The 24,182-nt window shown below is 52.2% G+C and overlaps 7 protein-coding genes across 7 annotated transcripts; 3 read left to right on the top strand and 4 right to left on the bottom strand.

Moving 5' to 3' along the window:
* Positions 1–6,490: 6,490 nt before the first annotated feature.
* A1O5_00336 (uncharacterized protein) lies at positions 6,491–9,928 on the bottom strand (the record flags this gene model as incomplete). Its single annotated transcript, XM_007740956.1, has 4 exons — positions 6,491–7,787; positions 7,836–9,631; positions 9,684–9,817; positions 9,865–9,928. The coding sequence occupies 4 exons, from the start codon at positions 9,926–9,928 to the stop codon at positions 6,491–6,493; spliced, it is 3,291 nt and encodes a 1,096-aa protein (XP_007739146.1).
* A 2,569-nt stretch (positions 9,929–12,497) lies between these two features.
* On the top strand, positions 12,498–13,197 carry A1O5_00335 (U2 small nuclear ribonucleoprotein B''; the record flags this gene model as incomplete). The annotated part of the gene is made up of 3 exons (XM_007740955.1): positions 12,498–12,550; positions 12,605–12,830; positions 12,886–13,197. 3 exons carry the CDS (start codon positions 12,498–12,500, stop codon positions 13,195–13,197), a joined length of 591 nt encoding a protein of 196 aa, XP_007739145.1.
* A 213-nt stretch (positions 13,198–13,410) lies between these two features.
* Positions 13,411–14,155, bottom strand: A1O5_00334 (uncharacterized protein; the record flags this gene model as incomplete). The annotated part of the gene is made up of 3 exons (XM_007740954.1): positions 13,411–13,584; positions 13,632–13,844; positions 13,895–14,155. Coding segments are annotated over 3 exons (648 nt in total), but the record flags the coding sequence as incomplete, so codon positions are not given.
* Positions 14,156–14,434: 279 nt separating this feature from the next.
* A1O5_00333 (uncharacterized protein) lies at positions 14,435–15,097 on the top strand (the record flags this gene model as incomplete). The annotated part of the gene is made up of 2 exons (XM_007740953.1): positions 14,435–14,470; positions 14,603–15,097. 2 exons carry the CDS (start codon positions 14,435–14,437, stop codon positions 15,095–15,097), a joined length of 531 nt encoding a protein of 176 aa, XP_007739143.1.
* Positions 15,098–16,038: 941 nt separating this feature from the next.
* A1O5_00332 (uncharacterized protein) lies at positions 16,039–18,037 on the bottom strand (the record flags this gene model as incomplete). Its single annotated transcript, XM_007740952.1, has 7 exons — positions 16,039–16,305; positions 16,379–16,743; positions 16,810–16,882; positions 16,948–17,330; positions 17,394–17,486; positions 17,559–17,748; positions 17,846–18,037. 7 exons carry the CDS (start codon positions 18,035–18,037, stop codon positions 16,039–16,041), a joined length of 1,563 nt encoding a protein of 520 aa, XP_007739142.1.
* A 710-nt stretch (positions 18,038–18,747) lies between these two features.
* A1O5_00331 (uncharacterized protein) lies at positions 18,748–20,309 on the bottom strand (the record flags this gene model as incomplete). The annotated part of the gene is made up of 4 exons (XM_007740951.1): positions 18,748–19,169; positions 19,250–19,545; positions 19,597–19,703; positions 19,758–20,309. The coding sequence occupies 4 exons, from the start codon at positions 20,307–20,309 to the stop codon at positions 18,748–18,750; spliced, it is 1,377 nt and encodes a 458-aa protein (XP_007739141.1).
* Positions 20,310–21,940: 1,631 nt separating this feature from the next.
* A1O5_00330 (uncharacterized protein) lies at positions 21,941–23,437 on the top strand (the record flags this gene model as incomplete). Its single annotated transcript, XM_007740950.1, has 3 exons — positions 21,941–22,573; positions 22,672–23,238; positions 23,312–23,437. 3 exons carry the CDS (start codon positions 21,941–21,943, stop codon positions 23,435–23,437), a joined length of 1,326 nt encoding a protein of 441 aa, XP_007739140.1.
* Positions 23,438–24,182: the final 745 nt, after the last annotated feature.

Below are 24,182 nucleotides of genomic sequence, written 5' to 3'. Positions count from 1 at the left end.
GTTTTTTCGCAAAAGATGAGCTTTGGTGAGAAAGGGACTCATGTCGAACCGTGTCTCATATCTGACCTGAGCGGCATGGACGTTAATGACGGGGGGGGCATAGCGACGCACATTCTACTCAAGCCTTTATCACATAGCTAGTAAAATTCGACAACGGCTTCGGGGTCCACCCGAAGCTGGTGGACAAACGAGTAGGCCAAAGTATGATTGGGGTAGCGAGGATAGAGCCCTTGTCCTGGGCGTAGATGAGTAGGACTGAGAAAGACACCAACCGTATCGCAATATCAGAGACTGAGAGGATGCCGAGGATCGATAGTTCTTCACAAGAGAGAATATCCAGGGAGATTTTACCCGGAGCGAAAGGACGGGCGGCGCATTCCCTGCTTGTCAACGGTGAACGGAACGGTCAAAATCAAGCGCGCGTATTGGTTCGGATCAGACATGCGATACTGGGATACCAGTAAACAGTAAACGGACAAGTGTGGATATAGAACGAGACGGCGGTAACGCGCGACAACCAGTCCTGGCGAAAGGCGGTTGATCTGGGCCTGGGGAGCATGTTACCGTTGGATTAAAAGTGGCTGAAGACTGCTCCTTCCAGAACTGTCACCCGAGAATCGCACCCTAGCTGGGGGTCGTAAACAGAACAAGTCCAACATGTGAGGTCCGCAGGGCTGGAAGGAGTCCTTCGCACCATTTGCCCAGCGATAACATGTGGATCGATTGGAAAAAGTCGTTGGGCTGTGCTTGTCCCCCTCCATCTCATCTTGGAAGCCAGGACCGCCACAACTTTGGGCGATCCAAATGGATTTTTCCTGTACCTCGTTCGTATTCCTCGACATTGGATCCAGGGGGATTGCCAGGCAAAAGGAGCTGGAAAGAAAAGACTGGAAAATACTAGCGAGTACACCGGTATCCGCCAAGGGATCCGCTGAGCCACGAAGCCCTAGTCAGAAGTGTGGCGACGTGCAACAGGGGTTGTAGAGTCGGAGAAGGTATGCCTCGTGGCCTAATTCGCTCGATAGGTGAGTCGCCTGTCCATCGCTTATTGCAATACTTAGGGACACACCCCGGGTACCGTTCCACTTAATTTTGTGAAGCCTGTTTGCTGCAGTGATTGCGTGCCCATCAGAACGGGGCGACGCCAGCCGGAAAGGCAGCGGTCCTGCATGTCTAGTACAGCTAGGACGTTCTAGCCAAGGGCCAACATCGGTTCCCGTCAGCAGATACAATTTTGCACTGCAACTTTCAGCTGACACCCAGGTGGTGCTGGTAACTGTCGAGGTGCGGAGGTTCGGGGCTTAGGTGGGCGCGAGGAAAACTTGGATTGGAGCTTGTCGCGATGTTCTGGACCGCCAAAGGAAAAGAAAGGCAAGCCACGTTTCCAATGCTGTTACTCTTTTGCTCCACTGCTCGGCTTCTGCGGCGATCTGGATCCGCTCCAGAAAGGAAGAAGTGGATCTGACGAGAACTGCAGCGTTCTGTTGTAAACTCATAGGTGATGGCACCAAATGTGACATTTAACGTCATAGCTTCATAGGACACGGTTTTCGTTATCGAAGCAGCACCGCAGCAAAGCTTATCTTACGTCTTGTTGTCCTCTTCGCAAAACTTAACGCGAGAATTGCTGCCTCTGCAAATCGTACAAGGTGCTTCCCTCTGGCGCTCCCACGATCGGCTACGAAGTTGTAGGGATGCTCTCCATTACAGTGGAACACGCCCCGCTGTCCAAGGGAAACTTTTCCATCTCTGAGCGCAGAGAGAGGCGGTATTGCACGGGGAGTCATTCTCGTGGGTTAAGATGGGCCAACCCTCTAGAAGGCTCGGCGCAGGGATATTCCAGAGCTCTTAGACCGCTGACAAAATTCTCTTTCTGAATAGCTGTGCGCGTTGTCCGAAACCGCAGTATGACGTGAAGGATGGCATCATCTGGAGACGATCAATATGCACAGCGAGGCCTGCTATTGTTAGAACGATGCAGGAACGACCAAGTTCCAAAATTGATCATCACCTTTGCGCAGTCCGTCCCGTGTCAATCGGCAAATTCTGACCCGAATTCGTGGCTGGCCGTTTCAATGGTCCTCGCGGATCCAGTGTTGGGTGGCAACAACGACGTCTCGGACGGCAGATGTCGATCGTGTGGCGGGAACAGCACTACTAACGAACTTCTCTTTTGTCATCAAGAGAAGATCCGAGGATGCGCGTTCCGAGTGAGTGGCTGGACCCTTGCTTGTGGCTGAGCAGCTTTCGTTCTCCAGGATTCCGGATCAGGGTCTTGCTTTGACCCCTGGGAAAAAAAAAAATTATGGAGACGCAAAAAGATGCAATTGTTGAAGAAATCCCATCTGCTCAAGATACTGAAGAAGGTAAAGCGAGATCCGGAGCGGAAAATCTATCGAGCGTGGCGCCGAACTTGTGTCACGGCCTTGGCACCACAAACATCCTTGTTCCAACCTCATTCTTTGATCGTCCTGTTCGTCTGCGGCTATCACTTCTACTTTCTGGCCTCTGATCCGCTGATCGCCCCAAAAACGCAAAGACGTGTCCAATACGGCTTACCAGCACTTCTGTGCTCCCCGAAAATCCTTTCTGCCGGTCTCGGACGGCCTGACACGCCAAATTAGCACAGGAACCGCTCTGTAAGTCTTTCACCGTAATGCTCATTGCCATCTCTTCATTTGCCCCTACCTATGCCATAATTAGAACCACAGTGCCATATGTCGACTGGCGAGGAGGTAACTGAGACACCTCTCCCTCGGTTCTTTTCTGACACCGTGGCAGCTTTCCGACTGGCCTCAGGGACTTGAGCTAGTCAACCTTGCACCATCGTCCCGGTCAATAGGGCCTGTGCCAGATGGAACCCGGTTGAATCAAATTTTTTGGACCTCATGTATTCGCCACCCGCTTCTTTGCTTCCCCGACCCGTCTACAATATCTTGTGCAAGCCCGACGTTGCCCTCCCACACGACTCTAGCTAGCGTTGGGCGCGTTTCACGCTAAGCAACGTCCACGCCCTGAACGCTCGATTTCGGCATTGTACCTGTACGACATGGACTCGATCCTCCCTCCACGAAACCCCATACTAGTTAGGGATACGATCATCAAACAAAAGTCGGCGTCTCCGATATTGTCTCTCTGCAAGAATCTAAAAGGAAATGATCACCGGTTCGCCCTGTACGTTGCACGCCTCGTAAAGAGGTTTTCGTATTGAAGGTACTTTCGGCGACGGTGGCAGGAACGAAGGCAGTGTAACTGCCGAGAAAACACCCTCTCTGCGAAGAAAATCAGACCACACCGGCTGGAGAGGTTGAGCGGCCCGGCCCAACATTCTCTACGACGCGTGGATGATAACAATGTGTTTCAGGCTCTTGGTCGATGCTCCCAATGCCGATGGAACTCATTGTGGCAAAGCACTGGCAGCCAATTATCGCATCGGAATGTGGGTGGCCTCCCATCTCAGCTAAGCCAATCATCATACAGAATCGTCTTTTCTCGAAATGTTGAAGCTGCCCACTATCAACCCACCAAATAATTCACATACGCTTCGCATCTGCACCGAATTGTGGGTAACGATGACTGTCCTTTCGAATGGATGAAATCTGCAAGAATCTAACAGACCGAGAATCAACGGCTTCAATAAAAGGGTCGGCCGGCAATGTCATTGGGACCAATCAGAGCATCACGGCTGGCATCTGGGGAGAGCCTCCTTTTCTCATCGGTCCAGAATATAAATCATTGGATGCCTCAGGCCGCCACTTCTCAGACGCATTCAGGGCGGTCCTCGCTCTCAAGAATCTATTTGCTCAACAAGGTATCCGAGCTCCTCGCCCTGAGCAGACGAGCTCCATCAACTCAGCCTGTCATATCACTGCACTGGCGTTCCGGAACGAACTCTTACTGAGAGCATAAGCCTCCGACTCTGCATTCAGGGCAGTCGGATCTCCACCCTGCCCATGCGCAATTAGTCCAGGCCCCATAGGTACTAATGGCATCGGAAAGAGCCTTCTTGAAAGGCTCCTGAGGGAAGGTAAGTATTTACTGACCAGTGTGTGGAATACCTGTTCCGCTCTCTGTGCTCACAATTCCTATGCCCCCCTGCGTGACGAATGGTGTTTAGTGTCCTCTGGACGTCACAGTTTCTTCGCTCAAAGGCCTCATTGGCCCTCCAAGGATTCGACCAGCATTTCACTTGCGAGGCTAGAGCTAAAAGTTAAGACTTTGGGTATTCAAAGCTCGCTTCCTGCAAACGTGGCTATCCAATGCTTCACTGAGCCTTGAATTCGCTCCATATAGGCCCCTCGCCAAGAAGGGGCGCTCATGGAACTGCTTTGACTGATTTGTGGTGAAGCCTAAGAGATCCATCTCCGATGGGCGCTGTATCTCGCGATCTAGCCGCCATTTTTGCTCTACCCGCTCTGATTTCTAACGGTTCTGTATCAAGTCACCAATCATTCTTTATCATGCACTTGCTCCAGGCTTCTCCGACCCGCTCTGATGGCCCTAGTCTTTCTGAACTCAGTTGGCGGCTCTCCAGAATCTGGAGCTGCATTGTGAGCTTACGATGCTGAAGGTTAGGACAACCTCATGGGCAGCATGGCAGCATTGCGAAAATTTCCATGCGGGCAGTTGTGGAGCGTTATTGGTGGTTTCTTCCCGAAGAATCAACCTCTCATACTCCTGGAGCACGACTGTCTCCTCCCCGAGTTCGCTTGTCGTGCCTCACTCCCCCCCCTCCCCCCCAAACAACATTTTTGTATCAACTCCTCCCCATCCACATTTCCTGTCACCTTCCATTGTTGGATGCATTGCCGCGACTCCTTTCTCCTGCGTCTGTATTGGCTTCATTGTGCTGGGGCCCTAGTTAGTCTGTCTTTGCAAGCTCGGTCCTTACCATAGAAGGCTGCATGATCACCTGGAGATTCCCCTGAATTATTTTGGCATTCCTATCATGGCTCACTCGCGTTCACTTCACCGCATTGTCCTCAAAATCCAGGGGCTGCACCGGAAATCCAATGACCTCCTGGCTTCACTTGCGATGCAGTGCAATCTCCCACAACTTTTGACTTAGCCCTGAATTTCGATCGCGATCTACATTCCCCAGAAGCGCCGAAATTACATGCTTGTTGACAAGACGAGCTGCGTCCTTCCTCGAATCTCGTCCGGGCGCTCATGCCTTCCCCCCGACCTCGATGCAAAGATGAGGGTCGAGGATCTTTTGAAGAACGGGGAGAAGAACAATAAATCCGAAGAAAGGGCAAAAGCGTCCTGATTTTTCCTCCAAGAGTCACAAACACGCCTGTTGAACGTGGATATTAGTCGCAGAGGTGATGAGTCGCCAAAAGTAGATATGGAAGGGAAAGACCCTCCGCACAACAGATCGAGAAACTGAGCGGCAAACCGTCTGGCAGGCGGATGACTCCCTCTGATTGAGTGACACACGGTTAACGCAAGGAAAAGAGAGCAGAGACACAAGTCTTCAACGTCGAAAAAGCAAATGTTTGTATGAAGCGACCAACAAAGTGCAAGGTAGGGGGGACTTCTTTGTCAGACAACTGCAGACCCTATATTGACGACAGAAAGTCAAGGCCAGCCTGGTCTGCTTGTTGACGATGCACAAGGAAGGGCACAGAAGACACCGAAACACCCTCGCCGGCAGCGACACCCTTCCATGTATCCCGGCCCTCTTCCGCATTGATGTGTTGTGTGCGAAATGCGAAGAATGTGAAAAGAGAGACTGCAAAGACGGTACCAAAGAAGACTACAGGCTTCTCCTACTTCTCCTACTTCTCCAAAGCGGCAACCCCCAACCGCAAGGAGTGACCCTAACCGGGCAAACATCTATGTATATACAGGAAGAAGGAACTATACTTACAATGCAGAACGATGTCGACCCTACCTACCAGGTAGGCGCTACCTACACTGGAAGTTCATTCCCTTGCTAAGTCTCTCTTCTCTGGAATCAAAAATAGATATATTTACCTTCAAACCATATATAGGCAATGATATGCCTCATCGCATCCACTAAATAAATAGCACTTGATACTCATCATTAAATTACATCTGCATGGTCTTATGCTGTTCCAAAAGCCATTTATCCAAGTTTTCCTTTTCCCGTCTTGTGGGTCGATGAAGTCGGCCCCGTCAAGAAGCTGCCTGCCGGCCGGTTTTCCCGTCGATTGCTCTTGGCTCACACTCCGTCAACTCAAAGATCCAACCTCCTATGCTGCATAGATTTCATAGCTTAGCCATGATCCTTGGCCCCATCGAAGAATACGGATCAATCAGAGCCATTCCAAAAACCACTTCATTAACCCGTTGAACATCCCAGATCATTGCAACATGTATCATATAGTCGTATTCAAGAGGAATCACTCTCCAGATACACAACCCTCGGCCTCAAGCTGGCACCCGTAGGTGTGTCCAGCCCTTCAAAAGAATCACAAAGCATCGGCCCCATAACATCAGCATCCACTTTTGGCCTGTAACGGTACTATCGTTCCCCCAAACTGGCCACTTTTCCTGCGAATCTTGCGCCGGCACTACCGCGTTTTTGCAACTTGTTGGATCCGTCCGAGGAAGATGACATTGGTGAAATCCTGTGCACCATGGGCAAGGGTCCTAAGGTGTCCGCGTGGCTGCCGTGGCTATGAGCTGCTCGCGCTGTTCTCTGGTCAACGTACAGCTGCGCAGCGGACGATAGGGGTATAGCCGGGGGCTCGGTAGGGATCTCTGCGCCATTCTGCACCAACAGCTCGGCCATTGGAAACGCTTTGACGGCTCCCGATGGTGCGTTCGAGTGAGACGAGACTGGACGTGCTGGATCGGCGGCAGTGAGAGCCAGAAATACCGCATGGGTATTCCTAGAACGGTCATGGGCATTGACATTTGCTCGTTGAGCAATGGCCTGAAGGACTCCCTGAATATCATGTTTCTTGATGGACGTCAGTAATGTGTCGTCAGCAGATCCGTAATGAGACACAGGCTCAACGTAAGCCCGCTCGACATATTTGGCCGTAATAAACTTCAATCGTTGGTCTCGAGAGGCACTCGGATCGGGCTTGAGAAAGCGATCGAGCCGTGCCTCCCAGACCATGTTGCTGATTCGGTTGCCAATAAGCATGAGAAGTTCGACAATGTCGTTGGTGAAGGAGTGCACATCCAAGGTGAGAGATCGAATCTTGGAGACATGAGTACCCAGAGACCGATGGATTCCGCCACATTCAATGCACAATATGATCCCAAGATTCAGAGATACCCATTCGACCTTGGAAGACGAGCCACAATCGGCACAGTACTGGTTGCCTTGATCGTTGTTTCTGATCAGATCGAGCAGCTTTGATGGGTTTTCTTCGTAGCTATTGCTGCTGGTCCTGGTGTAGGTGGGCCTAGCACCGACGGTAATGCGCCGTGACACTCCCCCCGCGTCACTTCGCTGGGAATAACCATGCGGGCCAGACTGTGAAGAGCTCTTGCCGGTGAGCATATGTCCAAATTCACGTCCGGCGTGCTCTTTTCGACCTTGCTGAAGCACTTGCCCGCCGGCCTCCACAGCGCTCTGGAGCGCATTGTTGATTGCATTGATCCAGTTATTCATCTCGTCTTCAGTCGTAGCTTGGTAAACTCGCTTGTACTGGGGTGTGATGACCTCGAAGCAAAATCGGCGCTCGGCATCCCGAGCAATGCGGACTGAAGCCATACGAAGATCAATTGGCTCGCGATGCAGGTCCAACTTGTCCTTCCAGTTGCTGTATTCTGAGAGCTTCCCTTGATCAAGAACGATCCAGAACCTAGAATTCGTTAGTTTGACACAAAGAGCAATTTTGTGAAGAGCTTACTTGTGCCAGGCTCCTTTGGGGTCGATATGTGAATTAGGCTTGCTCAATGCCCACAAAAGTCCTTCTTTCCGGTATTGGCCAACGGAAGATTTGTCGGTTGTGGATACCGAGCTTTCATCAAGATCACGAATGCCTTTGAATTTGCTCGGCGCCGGCGCTATCGAGGCTGCGCTTGGCGATGTCGACAGGACACCGGCCACTGGCACCGTTGAGTTGGTGGTTGGCGACAGTGTTTTGTTCGATGCATGGCCAAACTGAGAGCTTGTGCTATCGGCCCTGCTAAGATCAGTGTCTGAGGTATATCCGGTGTGACCATTTTGCGTTCCCACTTGGGTCGTCATGGGTGGAGGATGGTGATGCGGGTCGGAATCGACAGAAGTTGGGCCATTCTTCTCCAGGTTCCTTCTCTTTTCCTCTCTTTCTGTCCTTTGTAGGTTGTATTCCTTGTCAGCTTCCGAGACCTCCTTTACGAGAGCGTCCAACTGCGGGGTCAGGCTTTCCACCTTTTTCGCAGTCGCAAGGAAAGCTTTCGCCTGGCCGTCAGCATATTTCGTGAGCTGTGAGAGGAGTTCCTGCTCCTTGCGCCCGCCATGAAGGTCTTGCATGAAAGTCGAATAGTCGAATCGCTTGAGCTCGAAGTTCTTCCTCTTTGTTTGATATTTGGAATCACTCTCTGCACGTTTTTTGTCCTTTAAAGAGTCTTGCCTCTGACCAAGATACCGGCCCACATAGGCGTAATAGTCTCGACTCTCGTCGTCGAAGTCTTTCTTCTTCGCCTCCACTTGTTTGATGTCCAAATTGTACAGCTTCGAAATGGGATCGATGATTTGTTTCTGCAATAACGTGCTGTTTCCCTTCTCATATTTCAGGATCTGCTGAGCGATATTCAGGAAATAATGGTCGAGCGCAGGTTTGAAAGCCGTTGCATTGGACATGGAGGCCTCCTGGAGCGCTCTCAAGAATTCGGACATGGCCTGGTTGCACTCCACTTGAGCCTGCTGCGCTGCTTCGGCTTTCTTCAGCACCTTTTTGATTTGGACCTTCATCGTCCCCGTCTTCTGCTCTAGCGCCTTCATAGTGGCTCTAAAAACCGGACCGTCCTCAACTGTGCTGACGTCCTCCCCGGGCCTTGCACACTGGACGTCGATGACGGGAAGTGAAGGCGCCGAGGTTGGCGCACTAAAACTGTAGTCTTTGGCCCGCATCTGCGGCGAAGCCGGCACTTGCGGCTCTACAGGGCCCTCTGAGTCGCTGACTGTGGACTGATATGATTGCGACGAGGGCATCCTGTGCCTGTGGAGGGGTATCGGGATTTCCAGACCTGGAGAAGCTAGTGGCATCCCGGTTGGGAAGGACGTGTTCTGGACCCAGAACGAAAAAGACGCGAGGGTATTGAGTCTGTGTGCTCTGGAATCATACTCGAGGAAACTGCAGCAATTGCGCCAACCTCCACCTTTGTCCTCTTGAGCCTTTGGAGGTTTCCAATGCCATGTCCATTCGTAAGTTACTGCAGGACTCCCATGCGTCCCGAACTCGCCGATAAACTGGACGTTGGAATTCTTGTGCAGATTTGGGTCGGCGTGAAATTCGCGTGTTACAAGGGTGTCCAGCTCTTTGGCATTCTGAGCGTAGGCAAAAGTCAACCCGGTAATTGTTGCGTCGACGGCAGCGGTGGATGTCGAGGGCGTCGCAGGCAGAGGCCCGGAGTTCTGTCGCGTTATAAATGTGAAGTGGATTTCGAGTTCATCTTCAAGATCCAGCCTAGGAAGAAAAGAAAGGGAGGCAGAATCAGGGTCCTAGTTGAGCTGTTAGAGGGCGTTCGTACCTAGAGGGGGTTTCATTACGCACCTGAATATAGGAAATGGGTCTGTAGTCTGTGGCATCTGGTTTTCCAACTAGACGCAGTGCTGGATATGCGTTGGGCGCGAGACTCAAAAAACCTCTCCGTCGGCCATTGCTGACGACGATGGAACTGATGGAGACTGGTGGCTATCAGCCATAGTTGCGGGGAAAGGCAAGAGGCACATACAGCGCGCTTGATCCTTTAAGTATAGCAGGGCGCCATCGTCCAGCCTGCTGCTGACGTTGCCCATCGCTGAGGGCCTGGAACTCAGGCTCGAGAATTAGAATGCGCCAGGATGGGCGGCGACTGTTGGATCGAAGGGGGGTTGGTTCTTCGGAGGAGTCGCGCGCGAGACGAAAGCTGTCGATACTGAAAGAGAATATGGAAAGCTGGATGATGCTAAGACTGCAATACTGGAGGCGTGTTGAGGTATGTACAGATCAAAGTGAGAGAGTGACTTGAGTAAATGACTTGAAGTTGTGGACGTGATTTGTGGAGGAGACATGGGCTGCGCTTCGCTGCGCCTTCAATGTGAGACGGTTCAATCAAGCGAAGGAAGGCAGATGCGGCGCCACCAGCGCGAGACACCGCATCCTGTGCCATCCTGTGCCATCCAAAAGGGCCCCTCGCCAAGACAAGCGTTCGGAGCTTAATTTCAGCGCCGCTTCACGCTTACCTTTTTTGGTCAAGGTTGACGCCGCCCTGTGCCCAAGAAGCCGGCACATGATGCGGCGAGGACGGGTTGTAGGGGGTCAAGAGGGGGTCCAGAGCCTTGTTGTCAGCCTCACTAGCCTCACCAGCTCAACTGACATGGTCAGCGTCTCAACTCGCGGATATTACGCTGCGGGATCCGGTCACCTGCGCATTCATCGACACCTACTGGCCATACTAGGTCCCGAACCCCTTACTCTTTTGACCCTGTTTCTGTTGTGTAAGGGAAGAATCCGCCCACACTGGCTGTCTAGTTTCCGCGTTGAGATGACTCGGGTCCTGACTAGAGATGACTGGATCCGTGAACTATACGGCGGATGGACTGAGAGAATATTTCAACGTCTAAGGGATTGACCAAGCCTGAGCATACCGGTGTCTCTCGCATTATTTTGATTTGGAGGTTGTCTTTTGCAGAGTAAAAGAATATTTTCAAGGTTAGGAAATTGGGATTCTATTTCCAGGTTTCCCCCAGCATCTATGCCAAGTCATCAGGAAACCTGCTGGGCTGGCCGTCTGTTAACATTGAGCACATCGCGTGTTCGCCACCCGCCGCCACAACCCCCGCTTCTTCCCAAAACCCCATTAGAAGCCTCAACTCCCATAAGGAGAAGAAGTTGTAGCTGTCCGAGGTAGGGAAGACTTGTGATTTATAGGATCGGCTTAGATGATAGGGATTGTGGCAAGGACGCCACCAGCGGCTCGGGACAGTCAATCTGTAAAACGGGAAGTCAGCGTGCGTAGCTTCGATGCCTTGTGCTATACGCGTAGACTTGCCCTCCTGGAACCTTGCGCTAATGCCTGGGATTAAGCCGAGTCCGTCATGCCCATGGAAAACCGCCCACCCATTCACCCATCGGAAGCTTGCAGTGCGCACGCTTGACTCTTCTGTCCGCTGTTCCAATCCATAATGACGGCCACCAGGAAGAACTTCCCCAGACGCCAATCTTGTTCATGTTAACGTCAGATTGGACTGAGCATAGGTCATGGCAGGGGTTTAAGTTTGCATCGTCGGGCTTGAAGAACCAGCCTCGTGGGCTAACCTTGTAGTCCGCTTGGATTGAGACATCTTCTCGTGACATGGCGGCTTCTCGTGGCATGGCGGATACGGCGATCGACTTATGTTGTGGCATGTTGTACCTGGATGACAACCTTGGGACATAGTATGAGAGCATTCTTCGTATTCAAATAACCATTGAGCAACGAATATTCCCGGCTGCTTGCACACGACTTTTCATAGTGATAGCGTGAAGGCATCCCTCGCTTTATGTCTTGAGGCTCCGAGCTTTACTCACCGTCTAGGAGCTCAAATATCTTACCTTGCCTGTTATCCGTCCCCTCCTGAACACAACTTTCCTGGTTCGGTCATCCTTGTTGTACGGAGGAGAGAAGTACGACGCTGGTCGAGCCTCGTACATTGAAGGATAGTACTGATGTAAAAGACCAAGAAGCATGCGACGAGACCGCCGAATATCGAAGCATGCACCGTGGTCACTAAATCGACACCATATGACGTGGACAATCTACTTTTTCGTGGAAGGAGAAGAGCAAAAGCCAGGAATTTCCCGCCAAAACCAACCCTTTGATGCATCTCAACTGACCCGGTTCCATTTAACTAACCATGGGGTTAAGCTTAATTCCTGAGCCAAGGATCGGTACTCCGTCAAGAAATTTGTCAACCGTATGAGAAGATGTGGCAGGGAATTCGAGGCTCGGTCGACTAGGCCGCAAAGGCGTAAAGGGGGACTTTAGATTCGATGGGCTCCACACAGTCGAGTAGGGTTCGGGTGCAGGGTGAGGTCGAAGGTGACCAAAGTTGGTGGGGGGGGGGGAGTGGGAAGGGCAAGAAGGGAAGAGTGTTTATAAAAGCGGCAGGGCTACAGTGAGTCGCACGCGAAGTGCACGCAATCTCGATCCGCCCTCGCCGCCAAGCCAAAATTTCCGCAAGGCTTCCCCAGATCTGTGAATCGACCAAAGACAATCATCCTATAAGGGACAACAGAGCTCGGGATTTCGGGGATGCGGAGTCAGAATACAGAATGAGGGAAGATAAAGACAAACGATATTGAATCTCCTTCATTTCCCTTACGCCGACAAGCTTTGCGAATACGATGGCCGCAAAACCGGCGAAAGAGTCCCAGAACGCGGGAAATCCAAACCAGACGTCTGAACTGCACCCTCGCTGCCTGCTGAACATATACTGACGATGATATGATAGACTCTTTCTCAAGAACCTCCCCGAAAAGATCAAAAAGAACGAGCTGAAACGCGCACTGTACATGCTCTTCTCTATCTACGGTCCCGTCCTCGATATTGTCACGAGCCGCATTGGATCGAAAGGGCAGAGCATGCGAGGGCAGGCCCACGTTGTCTTCCGGGACGTACAGACGAGCACACAGGCCATGCGAGCTTTACAAGGGTTCGACTTCTTTGGCCAGGAAATGGTATGAAGAAGCCCAACTTCTCCATTGGAAATCACGAATTAAACCATTGAGGCAGGTTATTGTCTACGCAAAGGGCCAATCGCACATAATCCCGAAACTGAGAGGGACCTTCGAGTCTCCCACTACTGCCGCAACTACTGCTTCTGATGCCACAGCTTTACAGAAATCCATCTTTAATGCTCCACCAAGTGGAATTACAAGCAAGCCTGTCGAGACTGGAGTCAAACCAGCAGGAACAACTCCCGACGGAGGCCCACAGGGCACAAAGAGACCAAGAGACGAGGAAGAGGAAGAGGAGGAAGAGAGCGAAGTGGAAATGGAGGAAGACGAGGATGATGCCCCAATGGAGGAAGATGAGGATGATTAAAGCCGGCATAGAAGGAAACGCCCCCGTGTTTAGCTCAATCGAACACCGCCGAAGCCTGCCGCCGTCATGACGGTCCAGGGCAGTTGAAGAACCTCTCCTGGCGGAAATGGAAACCGTATCAGCACCTGCTTGTCATATCCACCCGATGCCATAATACGACGCTGGCAATCAAATGGAAGATCGCCGAAAGGTTCAGGGAAGCATTCTTCCGTCCCAAGTGCTCATAAGCTTACTCGGGACGTGCAGGCCCACAGCAGACCCAATCAATCCCAGCCAAAGCATGAGATATTCTTCCGGAGTGAGGGGCCCCGGTTTGAGGACTGAAAGGGCCTCTTGTGTTTTACATGGATGCAGGAAGAAGGTCGGACGGTCTGAGACAGGATGGTGCTGCGAAAAGTCAGTGCCTGAAGGATTTGGGAGCAGTGTTGACCTACCGCCATACTAATACCTCCCATAACGCCAATTCCACGCAATGAAGTGAGTGATGGTTCCGGCACCAACCATTCATAAATTTGGTCCAGACTTAACGCTTTGTTGACTCGGTCATATCGGCAAATAAACCAAAGAACCGGTACAGAATAGATTGGGGACAAGGTAATGGAGAAATCAACAATCAGAGACTCCAAGTTGTCCACATCCGGCGCAAGCTGGGGATTGTCAGACAAATATGGGTGGAAACGGACAAGGGGCTCCCTACGGTATCTTTAATGATGGAGTCTTCTATGCCCATGTCGATCAGCTCATCTTTCTGCGCGTCCCCATGATCACTGGGGGTTCTTCTTTTGCCATCCTTGCAGGTGATCTTCCGTCTCTGTGTGATTAACAACTCCTCACCGGTCCACCTCACGCTCAACCAGTCCGTCTCGCTGATCCTGTCTGAGCTCCGCTGCTCCCATGCCCGGCACGCTTCGGAAAATTCCTGCTGAGTAATGGCGGGAAATGCGCGCAGTGACTCTATCATCAGTCCAGAAGGGAGACGGGAGGCTCATGTTTCAGTAGGGCTGAATCCTGAGAGTTTGAAAATTTAGGAGCCTTGCGACTGAGAAGGAAGGGTCACCAGGGCTCTCTCACAATTGCCAGGGTGGCGGCGCTCGGCGCCAAGCCGAGCATATGTGAGTGCGGGGAAACACATCCCTCATTTCCTTGCTGGTCACCTATGCAATTTTCAAAAGAGCCTCAAGTCAAACCAAACTATACCGTCGTCACGTAGCACAAGTGACCTTTAATAGTGTCTGACATGGCCGGCCGCCCCTTGCGCGAGGCGCCGCGAGACGTATGCTTCTTCCTTTTGCATTCTTGTTCCTGAGCCTTCCCGAGCCTCGGGCATGGGGGCCATCTTTTTCTCCGTCCCCAGTCTTCATATTCCGCTTTCGTCAGGCCGACTTACTTTGCTGTCTACCCTTAGCTCTCCGAAATCGCCAAACAAGAAGAATCCTTGATCCTCCCACACTTCACGGCGGACGACGCTCTCAAGATCGGCCTGTCGATCCGCAACCGTTTGCGGGCTCTCTCGACCTTGGCCGCCGTGGTGTCCATCTCTCTCGCCAATTCCTCCAACCTACTATTCCACGCCGTTTCGCGCCCGGGGATCCAGCCGGACAACGACATCTGGGTGTCGCGGAAGAGGAAGACGGTGTCAAGATGGGGAGTGAGTACGTGGTTCATGCACAACAAATTCAAGGGGGACGAGGAGGCCTTCTCTAGAAAATATATGCTCGGTGGGGAAGCGGGGACTTATGCGATTCACGGCGGCGGTGTGCCGGTGAGGGTGAGAGGCGTGGAGGGCATTGTGGGAGTTGTGGTCGTGAGTGGACTGAAGCAGGATCAGGATCACATGATTGTCATTGAAGCGTTGGGGGAATTTCTGGAACAGTGCAGCAAGGAAGAGGCCGAAAGATAGGGGAAAGGTGAAGAAGGAAGACTGAAGGGACATTGGTCGGGGCGTGGTACAGTATACCCAGGCAACACAAGGTGAGCACGGGCGGGCTTGGAACGATCTTTCAGGTTTCTTGATGGGCCATATAGAGATTCTAATTAACGGATGCCATGGCATCCGGAACGGGAGGAGATCTTTTGCAACGGAACGGAGGACCGTTGGAAGTCCAGTTGGATCGGGCATGGCGGGCGTCGAGGGAAGTCACAGACACCGCAGCATTTATGGCACGAGGTACGTACCTAGGTACATACGACTTCCGATCGATGGCTTCTGTACCACAGTCCATGCTCGAGAACTTCGGCTTACGCACCCTTCAAAGGTACTTGGGTACTCCATGCGGAAGGAGCCGGATTAGGCTCCCAAGCTTGGCTCAGGGAGTTGCTCAGGGACTGCACTGGGTGCTCAGCCACGCTTATGCTAGGCTTAAAAGCTCGGTTTAAATGGACGTTGGCCTCGCAGACAACTCCTTCAAGCTTCGAACACTCTGGGGCGTGGGAGATCTCCTGGATTGTCATGTGTAGTCACTGTTGATGCCTACCTGACGGAGCTACAAATTAGAGGACTGACTGGCCAGCAGAAGGCTGAAGTACGGCTAGTAGGCTGAAGAGACGGGAAGCCCTGGTTTCCTACCCCTATGGTCGATTGCGAAGGGAATTGTGCGCGTGTGGGCTATATATGAGTGGGTTTGGGTGGATTGGTGACATGCTGATTTTTCCATTCCCCTCTTAAGCCGACCAACATTGACGACTCGCCTCAAGCTTTTAAACTCCTCCAATTACAGTAAACAACTGGTATTCGTCACTATATTCATCCTCACACCCACGTTTGAATCCAGGCAAACATGCTAGTTTCAATTTGCGACTTGCTCCTGCTCCCATGAGGGGCCGGTTCGAGCGTCCTCATCCTCACACACGGTCAGTCATATCGCCAGGCGGCAGCGCGATCTCCTCGATCATCTCTGCATTCACATGTTGTGCATCGCTCTTCTCGTCGTCCGCGGTGTTCAGCACGACTTGATTGCTCTTCTCGTCGATCCGAATGTCCTGCTGATACACGACAACTTGATCTGCGTCGCCCATGATCGCGGCAATCTCTTCCAAGGGCAGACCTTTTGTCTCGGGCAGGACCCAGGCGAGCCAGAAGAAGCCTACTCCGGTGATGATGATGAAGACCTGTTGCACCCCAATGCTGTCAGTCTCGGCCCTTAAGGCTTAGAAACATCCGTTCTTTCATGTGCAGACTTACCAGAAAAAACCTCCAATGGATATGGGCAAACGCAAGAGACGTAACCTGCAAATATACCAAATCTGCGCACAGAAGGATCGCAAGCGTGGCCGTGAATCCCTTAGCGCGCATGTGGTTCGGATAGATCTCACCGAAGAACACCAGCATGCCGACATCAACACCACAAGCGTAGAAGAAGACAAATAGGAATAAGGCTGCCACGCCGGTATTGAGGCCTGCCGTGTTGGTAGTGCCCGCGTAGAGAGCACTCATGGCAGCTTCGACGCAGAGCCAGACGCATGAGCCACCGATGCCCAGCAGCATGATTGGCTTACGGCCCACGCGGTCGATGACCAGTGAGCCGACGAGGTTGCCTAGGACGGCCGCTGTGTAAGAAACGTTGGTCAGCAGGGTGATTCGCCATCGGGACGGGATTGCGAATGGAGGCCTACATGCGAAATATCCCGCTTGAAAGCACAGTTGGTCTATATCGTTGAATCCGAGGTTCGCGTAGAACAACGGACCCTTGAGATTGTATGGTTAGCGTGGGATATAGTCGCATTGGGGAAGGAGTCCGTCACATCGCTCACATAGTTCGAGATAACCAGGATGCCGCTTGACTGCCCAATAACCGCAAACCCAGCCGAGAGCATCAGCCTTTTCCGATAGCTCTTCTTGGTAAACAGAGTCACCCAGCTGCTCTTCACCGACCGGTCGAATTCGGCCTGTTTCTGCATTTGGAAGAACTCTGCTCTTGTGAAGGTCTGGTCAGGATCGTTCTGGTCGGCATGTAGTTTGCTGACAATTTTCCAGGCTCCGTCCGGGTTGTCTTGTAGAAGCAGGAAACGGGGGGACTCGGGGCCAAACCAGGCGACTAGCAGCATGTGTAGGGCGAAGAATTCTCCGATCGCGATAGGGCCGCGCCAGTTATCGGGGGAGTGGCAGAAGTAGAATGCGACGCCCATCAAGGCAGCTTCGAAGGAGGCATTCACATATTAGTCGAAGCTTCAGCTGGGGATGCATGTTGGACACGTACCTATCGTGTATCCGATAGTGAGGAATACACCTCCAAGACCAACGAAGAGACCGCGATATTGAGGCGCACAAAGCTCGGCAGCGTACAAAGGCACTAAATTCCAAGCAGATGTCAGCATTGAAATGACAAATCTGAGAGATTCGACGGCCGGTGGGCAAGTCTCACCTGCAATGAAGGAGGCGAAAGTGCCAGCGCCATCCAGAAAGCGGAAGGCGATGAACATGGCGATATCTCGAGACGCAGCGCACAACGTCCGTCCGGCGATCGACAGAATTGCACAATAGGCCAATCCTGCTCGTCTACCCCAAACATCCATGACCCAGGCGAGAGCCAGGACACCGACAATTCCACCAGCCTGTTATTCGACGTTCGCATGTCAGTGAGGAAAGCAAGCTATGGAAGCTTTGGAAATAGGAGAAAGCCAAGTTTGAAGAAAGAGGAAGCAGACTGACGGTATTGACTCCAGTCATGGCACCGATCAAACTTTCCACATCTGAAGATGCTTCTGGTCCAGCCAGTTTCATGTACTTCAGGAAGCTAGGCTGGCCGAAGGTGACGGAGAAGTAGGAGGACCCATAGCCGAAGCTCATCATGGTGCTAGTGATGAGGAAGCACAACCAGAAGTTCTTGCGGTGGGAGAGCATCGTGAGTAGATGTTCAAAGAACAACACATTGATCAACAGTGAGTGTTGCAAGTAGAGTCTAGGTAAGGTAGTCGCGCGGCCATTATATGAACAAATCCTTTGTCGGAAGGAGCCAACGTCAAGTGATATCCTCTCGATTCACTTCCCCAGAATACGCAGCCTTGCAATAGCGGCAGTGGCTAGTCTCAAGCTATGTCTGCAAGCGAGGTGCCGCGGTTTCGGTTGAGTGCCGCATTGAGTAAAGGAAGCCAGCCTCGAGGGGGAAGTATAGAGGAGGTGTCTCTGTCAGGAGTGTAATGACGACGACACACCAAGAAGTCTGAGCTACTGTAAGACTCAATTGCTTGAATGGCCATGTAATGACGAATTGGCGCGTAAAGTCAGCCTGGACGTCACTCGCTATCCTTTCTTAGCTAGTCCAAATGTGGAAGTGAGAGCGGAGGCGGGGCCGGAAGGAGGAGGTGAGGAGGCGGGGGTGGAGCTCGAGAAGCCCAGGCAGGGATTGGTCGCGGGTTATCGCTCTGGTTAGCCTCGATAGAAGAGTCAAGCCAGACAGACAAAACCTCGTATTGCTCAACTTTGAAGTCGAGGACCCATTGGATTCAATCCCCCGGGTTTGTAGTAGACGCTTCGAGTACGGTCAAGCGCCGACGGTTGCTGAAAGGTCCTTGCGGTGAGTGGTACGTTGCGACCGGAAGGAGCGTCGAGACTTACTCCTTGGATGACAGGGTCGACCTTATGGCTCCGAGAATAAGGGTCCTAAGTTGATTCATATCTCCTCGGTCATATTGGTCTGGAATCTCGCCGCTGACCTGTCCTTGCCGACGAGCGTGGTCGGATATGTCGCCAGCATGGACGACGTGGCGCTGGGATGCCACAAGGCGCTCGACAATGATCCGGGAGAGCATCCAGAACTCATGTGCGTGTTTCATAAAACCAAGCCGTTTCCACATCTCACGTTGGCTGGTAAATGACACTGGTTCCGTCGAAGATGTCCCGAATGCACTGCGCATTCCAGGCGGAGGCCGAGCGGCCCAGATCTCTCCCCAGTGTGAAATGGCATGTTGTAGAGGCACGAGTTCGGCGATCTGGCCTAGTGCTGGTCGAAAGTGGAACGCCATGGAGTTGAATACTGACCCACGGAAGTAGGTTAACACAGAGGATTCTCATAGGGGATGACCATGCTCGCATTAAGAGTTAGGAACGACTTACCAGCAGCGATGATCAGAAGGTTCACGCTGCCTATCTCCACAAATAGATCTCGATGGTCTGGGCTGAGCTGCTTGGAGCACAAAATTTCGATAGCCGAAGACAGCGAAAAGTTCGGGCTGTAGAGTCTGTGGGACGTCCACATTCGGACATATTCCTCGCACTCCGCCGCCGTATGCGCCTGAAAGCAGGCTTCTGGACATATCAAACTCACTGTGGCCTCCTGCACCACGAGCTTTGGAGGCAGGTTGTAGAAGATGAGAAAGCCCGAATCGAGAGCGAATACGTAGATTAGGGTCCTACGTGGCATCAGTCCTTTGCTGACTGTAGCTGTGGGTGAACTGGAATACCTTATAAGCTCTTCTCTCTCCACAAAACGTGACCAGCTAAAGCCACGCTCAATTGTGTCCCTGAGATCTGTGTGCTTTCCCTGCGCAAAACCGAAGGCGCGGGCCAACTGCTACCGGTCAGGTGTGTTCAAGGTTTTTTTTTTTTTTTTTTGGAAGCTCACAGCAACAACGGCGTTCATGCGGTGGTGGCGAGCTCTTCTCTTGCTATTGTCATCGCCTTCGTAGGCTTGGCACAAACACATTGCATGTGCAGCTTGGAGCGCTTGAAGCCGCCGTCGCTGGACTGTTGATGGGTGAAGGTCAGACGCCGTGATCATATCTACGTCATCGCAGAAGTATTCGTCGGTGAACACCAGTTCTTCGATCACGTTAAGCCACATCCTAGAGTCGTCGCGATCAGCTTGCTCCGGCGAGTAGGAAGCTCCTATCAAAACCATTGCAGCAACAAGAGTGCTAGGGGTAGCAGAGGCCTGAAATGTCGGCTTGTGAATGACTGGCCAGTGAGGATACCAGGAGATCCAGTACCATTCAATGAATTTGCTAAGATTTGACGGGCTGAAGAAACGTAGGCACGTTTCTTCTACCATTGCAGACCATGTGAATGGGATGATAGAATTCCGCGGTTTGAGCATGGTGGCTTCCTTGACTCGACTGACGATATCAAGAGCTTTGAAGGCCAGAGGATCAGAATCCAGAATGGATGCACTGGCCATGTTCTTCAATCCATGTGCGCTTAGCATCATTGGTCTGTAGCATTGATAATCGGACAGCCAATGCTCTGTGAATGTTGGCCTTATAGGCTGGGGGCGGCACCTTATGGTTCTTTGGCCAAGTTCCGGGTCATCACCTAGGACAGGAAAGCCGAAGACGTGCGTCGTGAGCAATTCAGGCGATTCAGCGGCCTGGTCATCGAACTGGAAGAAATCAAGACAGACCTGCGGCGTAAAGCAGTCGCTAAAAGTTGCGAGGGCGGACTCTTCAGGCTCCTGAGCCTGCCAACCAAGTCCTTGCCGGCGCTTATGAAAGGAGAGGTCATTGTCGAAGGAACTGGCAAATCCGCTAGCTACAGTAAAATGAATTAGGAAATCGAAATTGAGGGTCGTAATCTCTCTAAGGCTGTCGTTTGAGCACGGAGCAAGGGCAGCCTTTGTCAGACTTCCCTCGATAGCACCTCTGGACGTAGCGGTGTCATTAAGAATGTCGTTGAGGTGACCAAAGTTGCTGAAGGCTGCGTGTTGCGGACTATCGAGCCGCCAGGAGTATATGCACGCTTCGTTTAATGTGAGGCAGCTCCGGCAAGGCTGGTTGAAATCGCAGATACGGTTGTACTTCTGACAGCGGTCGCAGGGCTGGCAGGTCCTTGGTCCAACAGAGGGATCTGCTTGCGCCAAGCTTTCAAGGGCAAGACCGCAGTTAGCTCTGCAGGTCGTTAGGTGGCGTTTGAGAACATCACTGCAGCTGTTCAGCTCGACCTCGAAGCATTCGGCAGCTGGCGCGCCGCGCATACCTTCTGGAGAATCGCCGATGGCAATGCTCGCAAGCAAAAGGTCGGCCACTGCTATCTGATAAGAAGCTGTTAGCACATTGGTGTAACATCTGTGGCACAATGTCTTTAGGGTGCAGAGCCTCCATACGGGTGCGTAAATGCCGCTGAAGGTGCTCTCGTCGGCTAAAGCTTCTGTGACATGATGGGCAGCTCAGGCTGTCGTCGAACATGGTTCCGTGACGTCTGTGGAAGTTGATCGGGTTTTACTCAGGGTGTGGCGAAAGACTGGTCAACTGGGATTTCAAGCAGCAGACGATATATGATGCCGGTTATGCAAAGTTGTTTCTGTGGGCAGTTGAAGTTGCTCAGGACTGTCACCGGTTTGTCGTTAATCGACAGTGACCCCCGCCAAGACGCTAGTGTAACAGGACCCATCTCGCCATACTGGGTACCCAGTACCCATTGCTCCTTCTTTGTCGACTTGGTCGACCCTCCCGCTTCCGGCAATTGACACCGGGAATCACGGGCCCCGTACAAGGTAAGAAGTAGATGAGTGTACGAGGAAGGACCGACTCGCGGCCGCGTAGATACATAGCTTGGATGGCACTGGAGGCCGAAAATGTGTTTGTCAGCCGGCCAATTCCTTCTCCCCCCCCGCCTCCGCCTCCGCCCCCATCGCGATTTCCTCCTTTGGAAGTAGGGGGGCAGGAAGCTGGAGGAACAAATGCGAAGCACCAAAGAGTACGTGCTATAAGAAACGAGCTGGATGGATCTCAGCCGGTATGAATTTGCTCCTAGGTCTTTGTTTTCCGTTCGTCTTGTGGCCGTCTTTCTCGACACTCTCGTGCCGCTGCCATCATGGGGTCAGAGAACTACCCTCTCCGTAACAGTGGTGTCTACCACAATCTTCCTCAATTTGATCCTTCGACCAAGGATTTGACTGCCATAATAACCGGAGCATGGGGCATTTCGGGCTTCGGAACTCTTTGCGCCCTCCTGGATTCGCCCCACCGCTGGTCGAAAATCTATACCATCTCAAGAAGTCCTCCGCCGAAACCGATGCTGAAGCTGCTCCCAGTGGAGCTATGCTCCCGCATTCAACATGTTGCGTGCGACTTTGTTTCAGCTACGCCAGAGCAAATTGCCTCGACCCTGAAGGACGCCGGAGTAACGGCGGATTATATCTTCTACTACTCGTATTCTCAGCCACGCCCTGACCCCGGGGCTGACGCCTGGTCCAACGATGAGCAACTCGTCAAGGTCAACGCTAGTATGCTGTCGAATTTTCTGCAGGCGTTGTCTCTTACCGATGTCAAACCAAAACGCTTCCTCTTGCAGACCGGTGGGAAGCACTACGGAGTTCACATCGGCAGAGCGCGCACTCCGTGTCTCGAGTCGGACCCTCAACCTCGCCATTTAGCTCCCAATTTCTACTACGCCCAAGAAGATATGCTGTTCGAATTCTGTGCGAAGAATGGCATTGGCTGGAACGTTATAAGATAAGTCTCTCCTCGGAGTCGCGTCGGTGCTGCTCCAACCCTCCAAAGCTCCATCTTCCCCAATCATGTCCTTCGAGGCTAACGATTTAGAGCAGACCTCCTTGGATCATAGGCCCGACTACGAGCGCCGCTATGAACGCAATCTATCCGTTCGCGGTGTACGCGGCCGTCGCGGCCGAAAGGGGTTTGCCTTTGGTGTTTAATGGTACATGGGATACGTGGCAAGATTGTCAGCATCACGGCACGGCCCTCTTGACCGGATACCTCAGTGAATGGGCGGTGTTGGAAGACAAATGCAAGAACGAGGCTTTCAATAGCCAGGACACAAGCCCATTTTCGTGGGATCGGTTCTGGGAAGAGCTCGTTCGATGGTTCAACATCGGGGAAGGAATAGTTCCCCCGCAGGAGGACGAGGGCAACATGATCGAGATTGCCGTTGGGGGTGCCACAGCGACACCAATGGGATACGGCCCACCAGTGCGGACCAAGCTCGCTTTCACCATGCTAAGCTGGGCTCAAGATCCGGAGAACGCCAAGGCGTGGAAGGCAATCATGGAAAGACACGGTCTAACTCATGACCCTTTCCAGGATGTGCAAGGAAACTTCGTCTTTGCTGACGTTCAGTTTATCAAAGCCGGGCCAGTGGGGATGAACAAGGTAAGTAATGACCTTGGGTGTGAAGCACACATATAGGCCATATTTCGGACCAAGGCTAAAATAATGCGAACAGGCTCGACGGCTCGGCTGGACTGGCTTTGTGGATACGATGGAGAGTATCTTTGAGATGTACACGAAGATGAACGAGTTGGGTATGTTGCCGCCTATGGAGGTGGACAGGCCGAAAGCTCTGGTGTGACGACTCTTCCAGGAGGATTGTGCCCAACAAGATCAGTACCAATCATATTGGTTTGTCATGCGCATAGTATTGCCGAACTTTTCCTGGCTGACCGTATGGTCCTTTTGATTGCCTCTCTCAAGCGCCACTGACAACAAATATCCCGTGTCTACCATCGCCCCCACAATCCCAATTGCTCACTTGCGAGTCTTGCACCTCGAACTCGATTCGGAATCTTCTTGACCATAACCTCTCATTCCAGCTAGCGCTGATATTTTCGAACAAGCACTGTCTTGCAGATTGCACTTTCCAAGCATTTCAGCATGACTGCTAACACTGATTACGATGCCTTCGTGGTCGGGGCAGGAATGGGCGGCATTTATCGATTTGTTATTGGTGATCTTGCTTCCCATGTAAGCCAGCCGGACGCTGCCTGAGCCGAGAACACGATATTGTTCTGAAGTTTCCTCGAACCTTATACTTCAGATATTGGCCTCATACGAGAGAAGGGGCCTGCCTTCCATCCAATATCATACTGGCGCGTAAATACTGTGGCAGTAACACCTTCCCATTTGGTGTTGTACATGGCTCACTTGGTCGAGCTCCTCTTAGGATAATGGCCTCAAATCGCACAGATGATGCCAATTGCTTTTAACTGCGATCCTTTCTGCATCCAGAACATCATCCGGATTACTTCTCTGGTCCTGGACCGCCATTTAGGGTACCCGGTTGCGGGGATGTGAGTCCACATAAACCCAGGTTTGTG

The sequence above is a fragment of the Cladophialophora psammophila genome (assembly GCF_000585535.1).
Source record: "Cladophialophora psammophila CBS 110553 chromosome Unknown aczJe-supercont1.1, whole genome shotgun sequence".
NCBI lineage: Eukaryota > Fungi > Ascomycota > Eurotiomycetes > Chaetothyriales > Herpotrichiellaceae > Cladophialophora > Cladophialophora psammophila.
The sequence above is the reverse complement of the archived record's forward strand: the minus strand, read 5'-3'. Positions and strand labels throughout refer to the sequence as shown.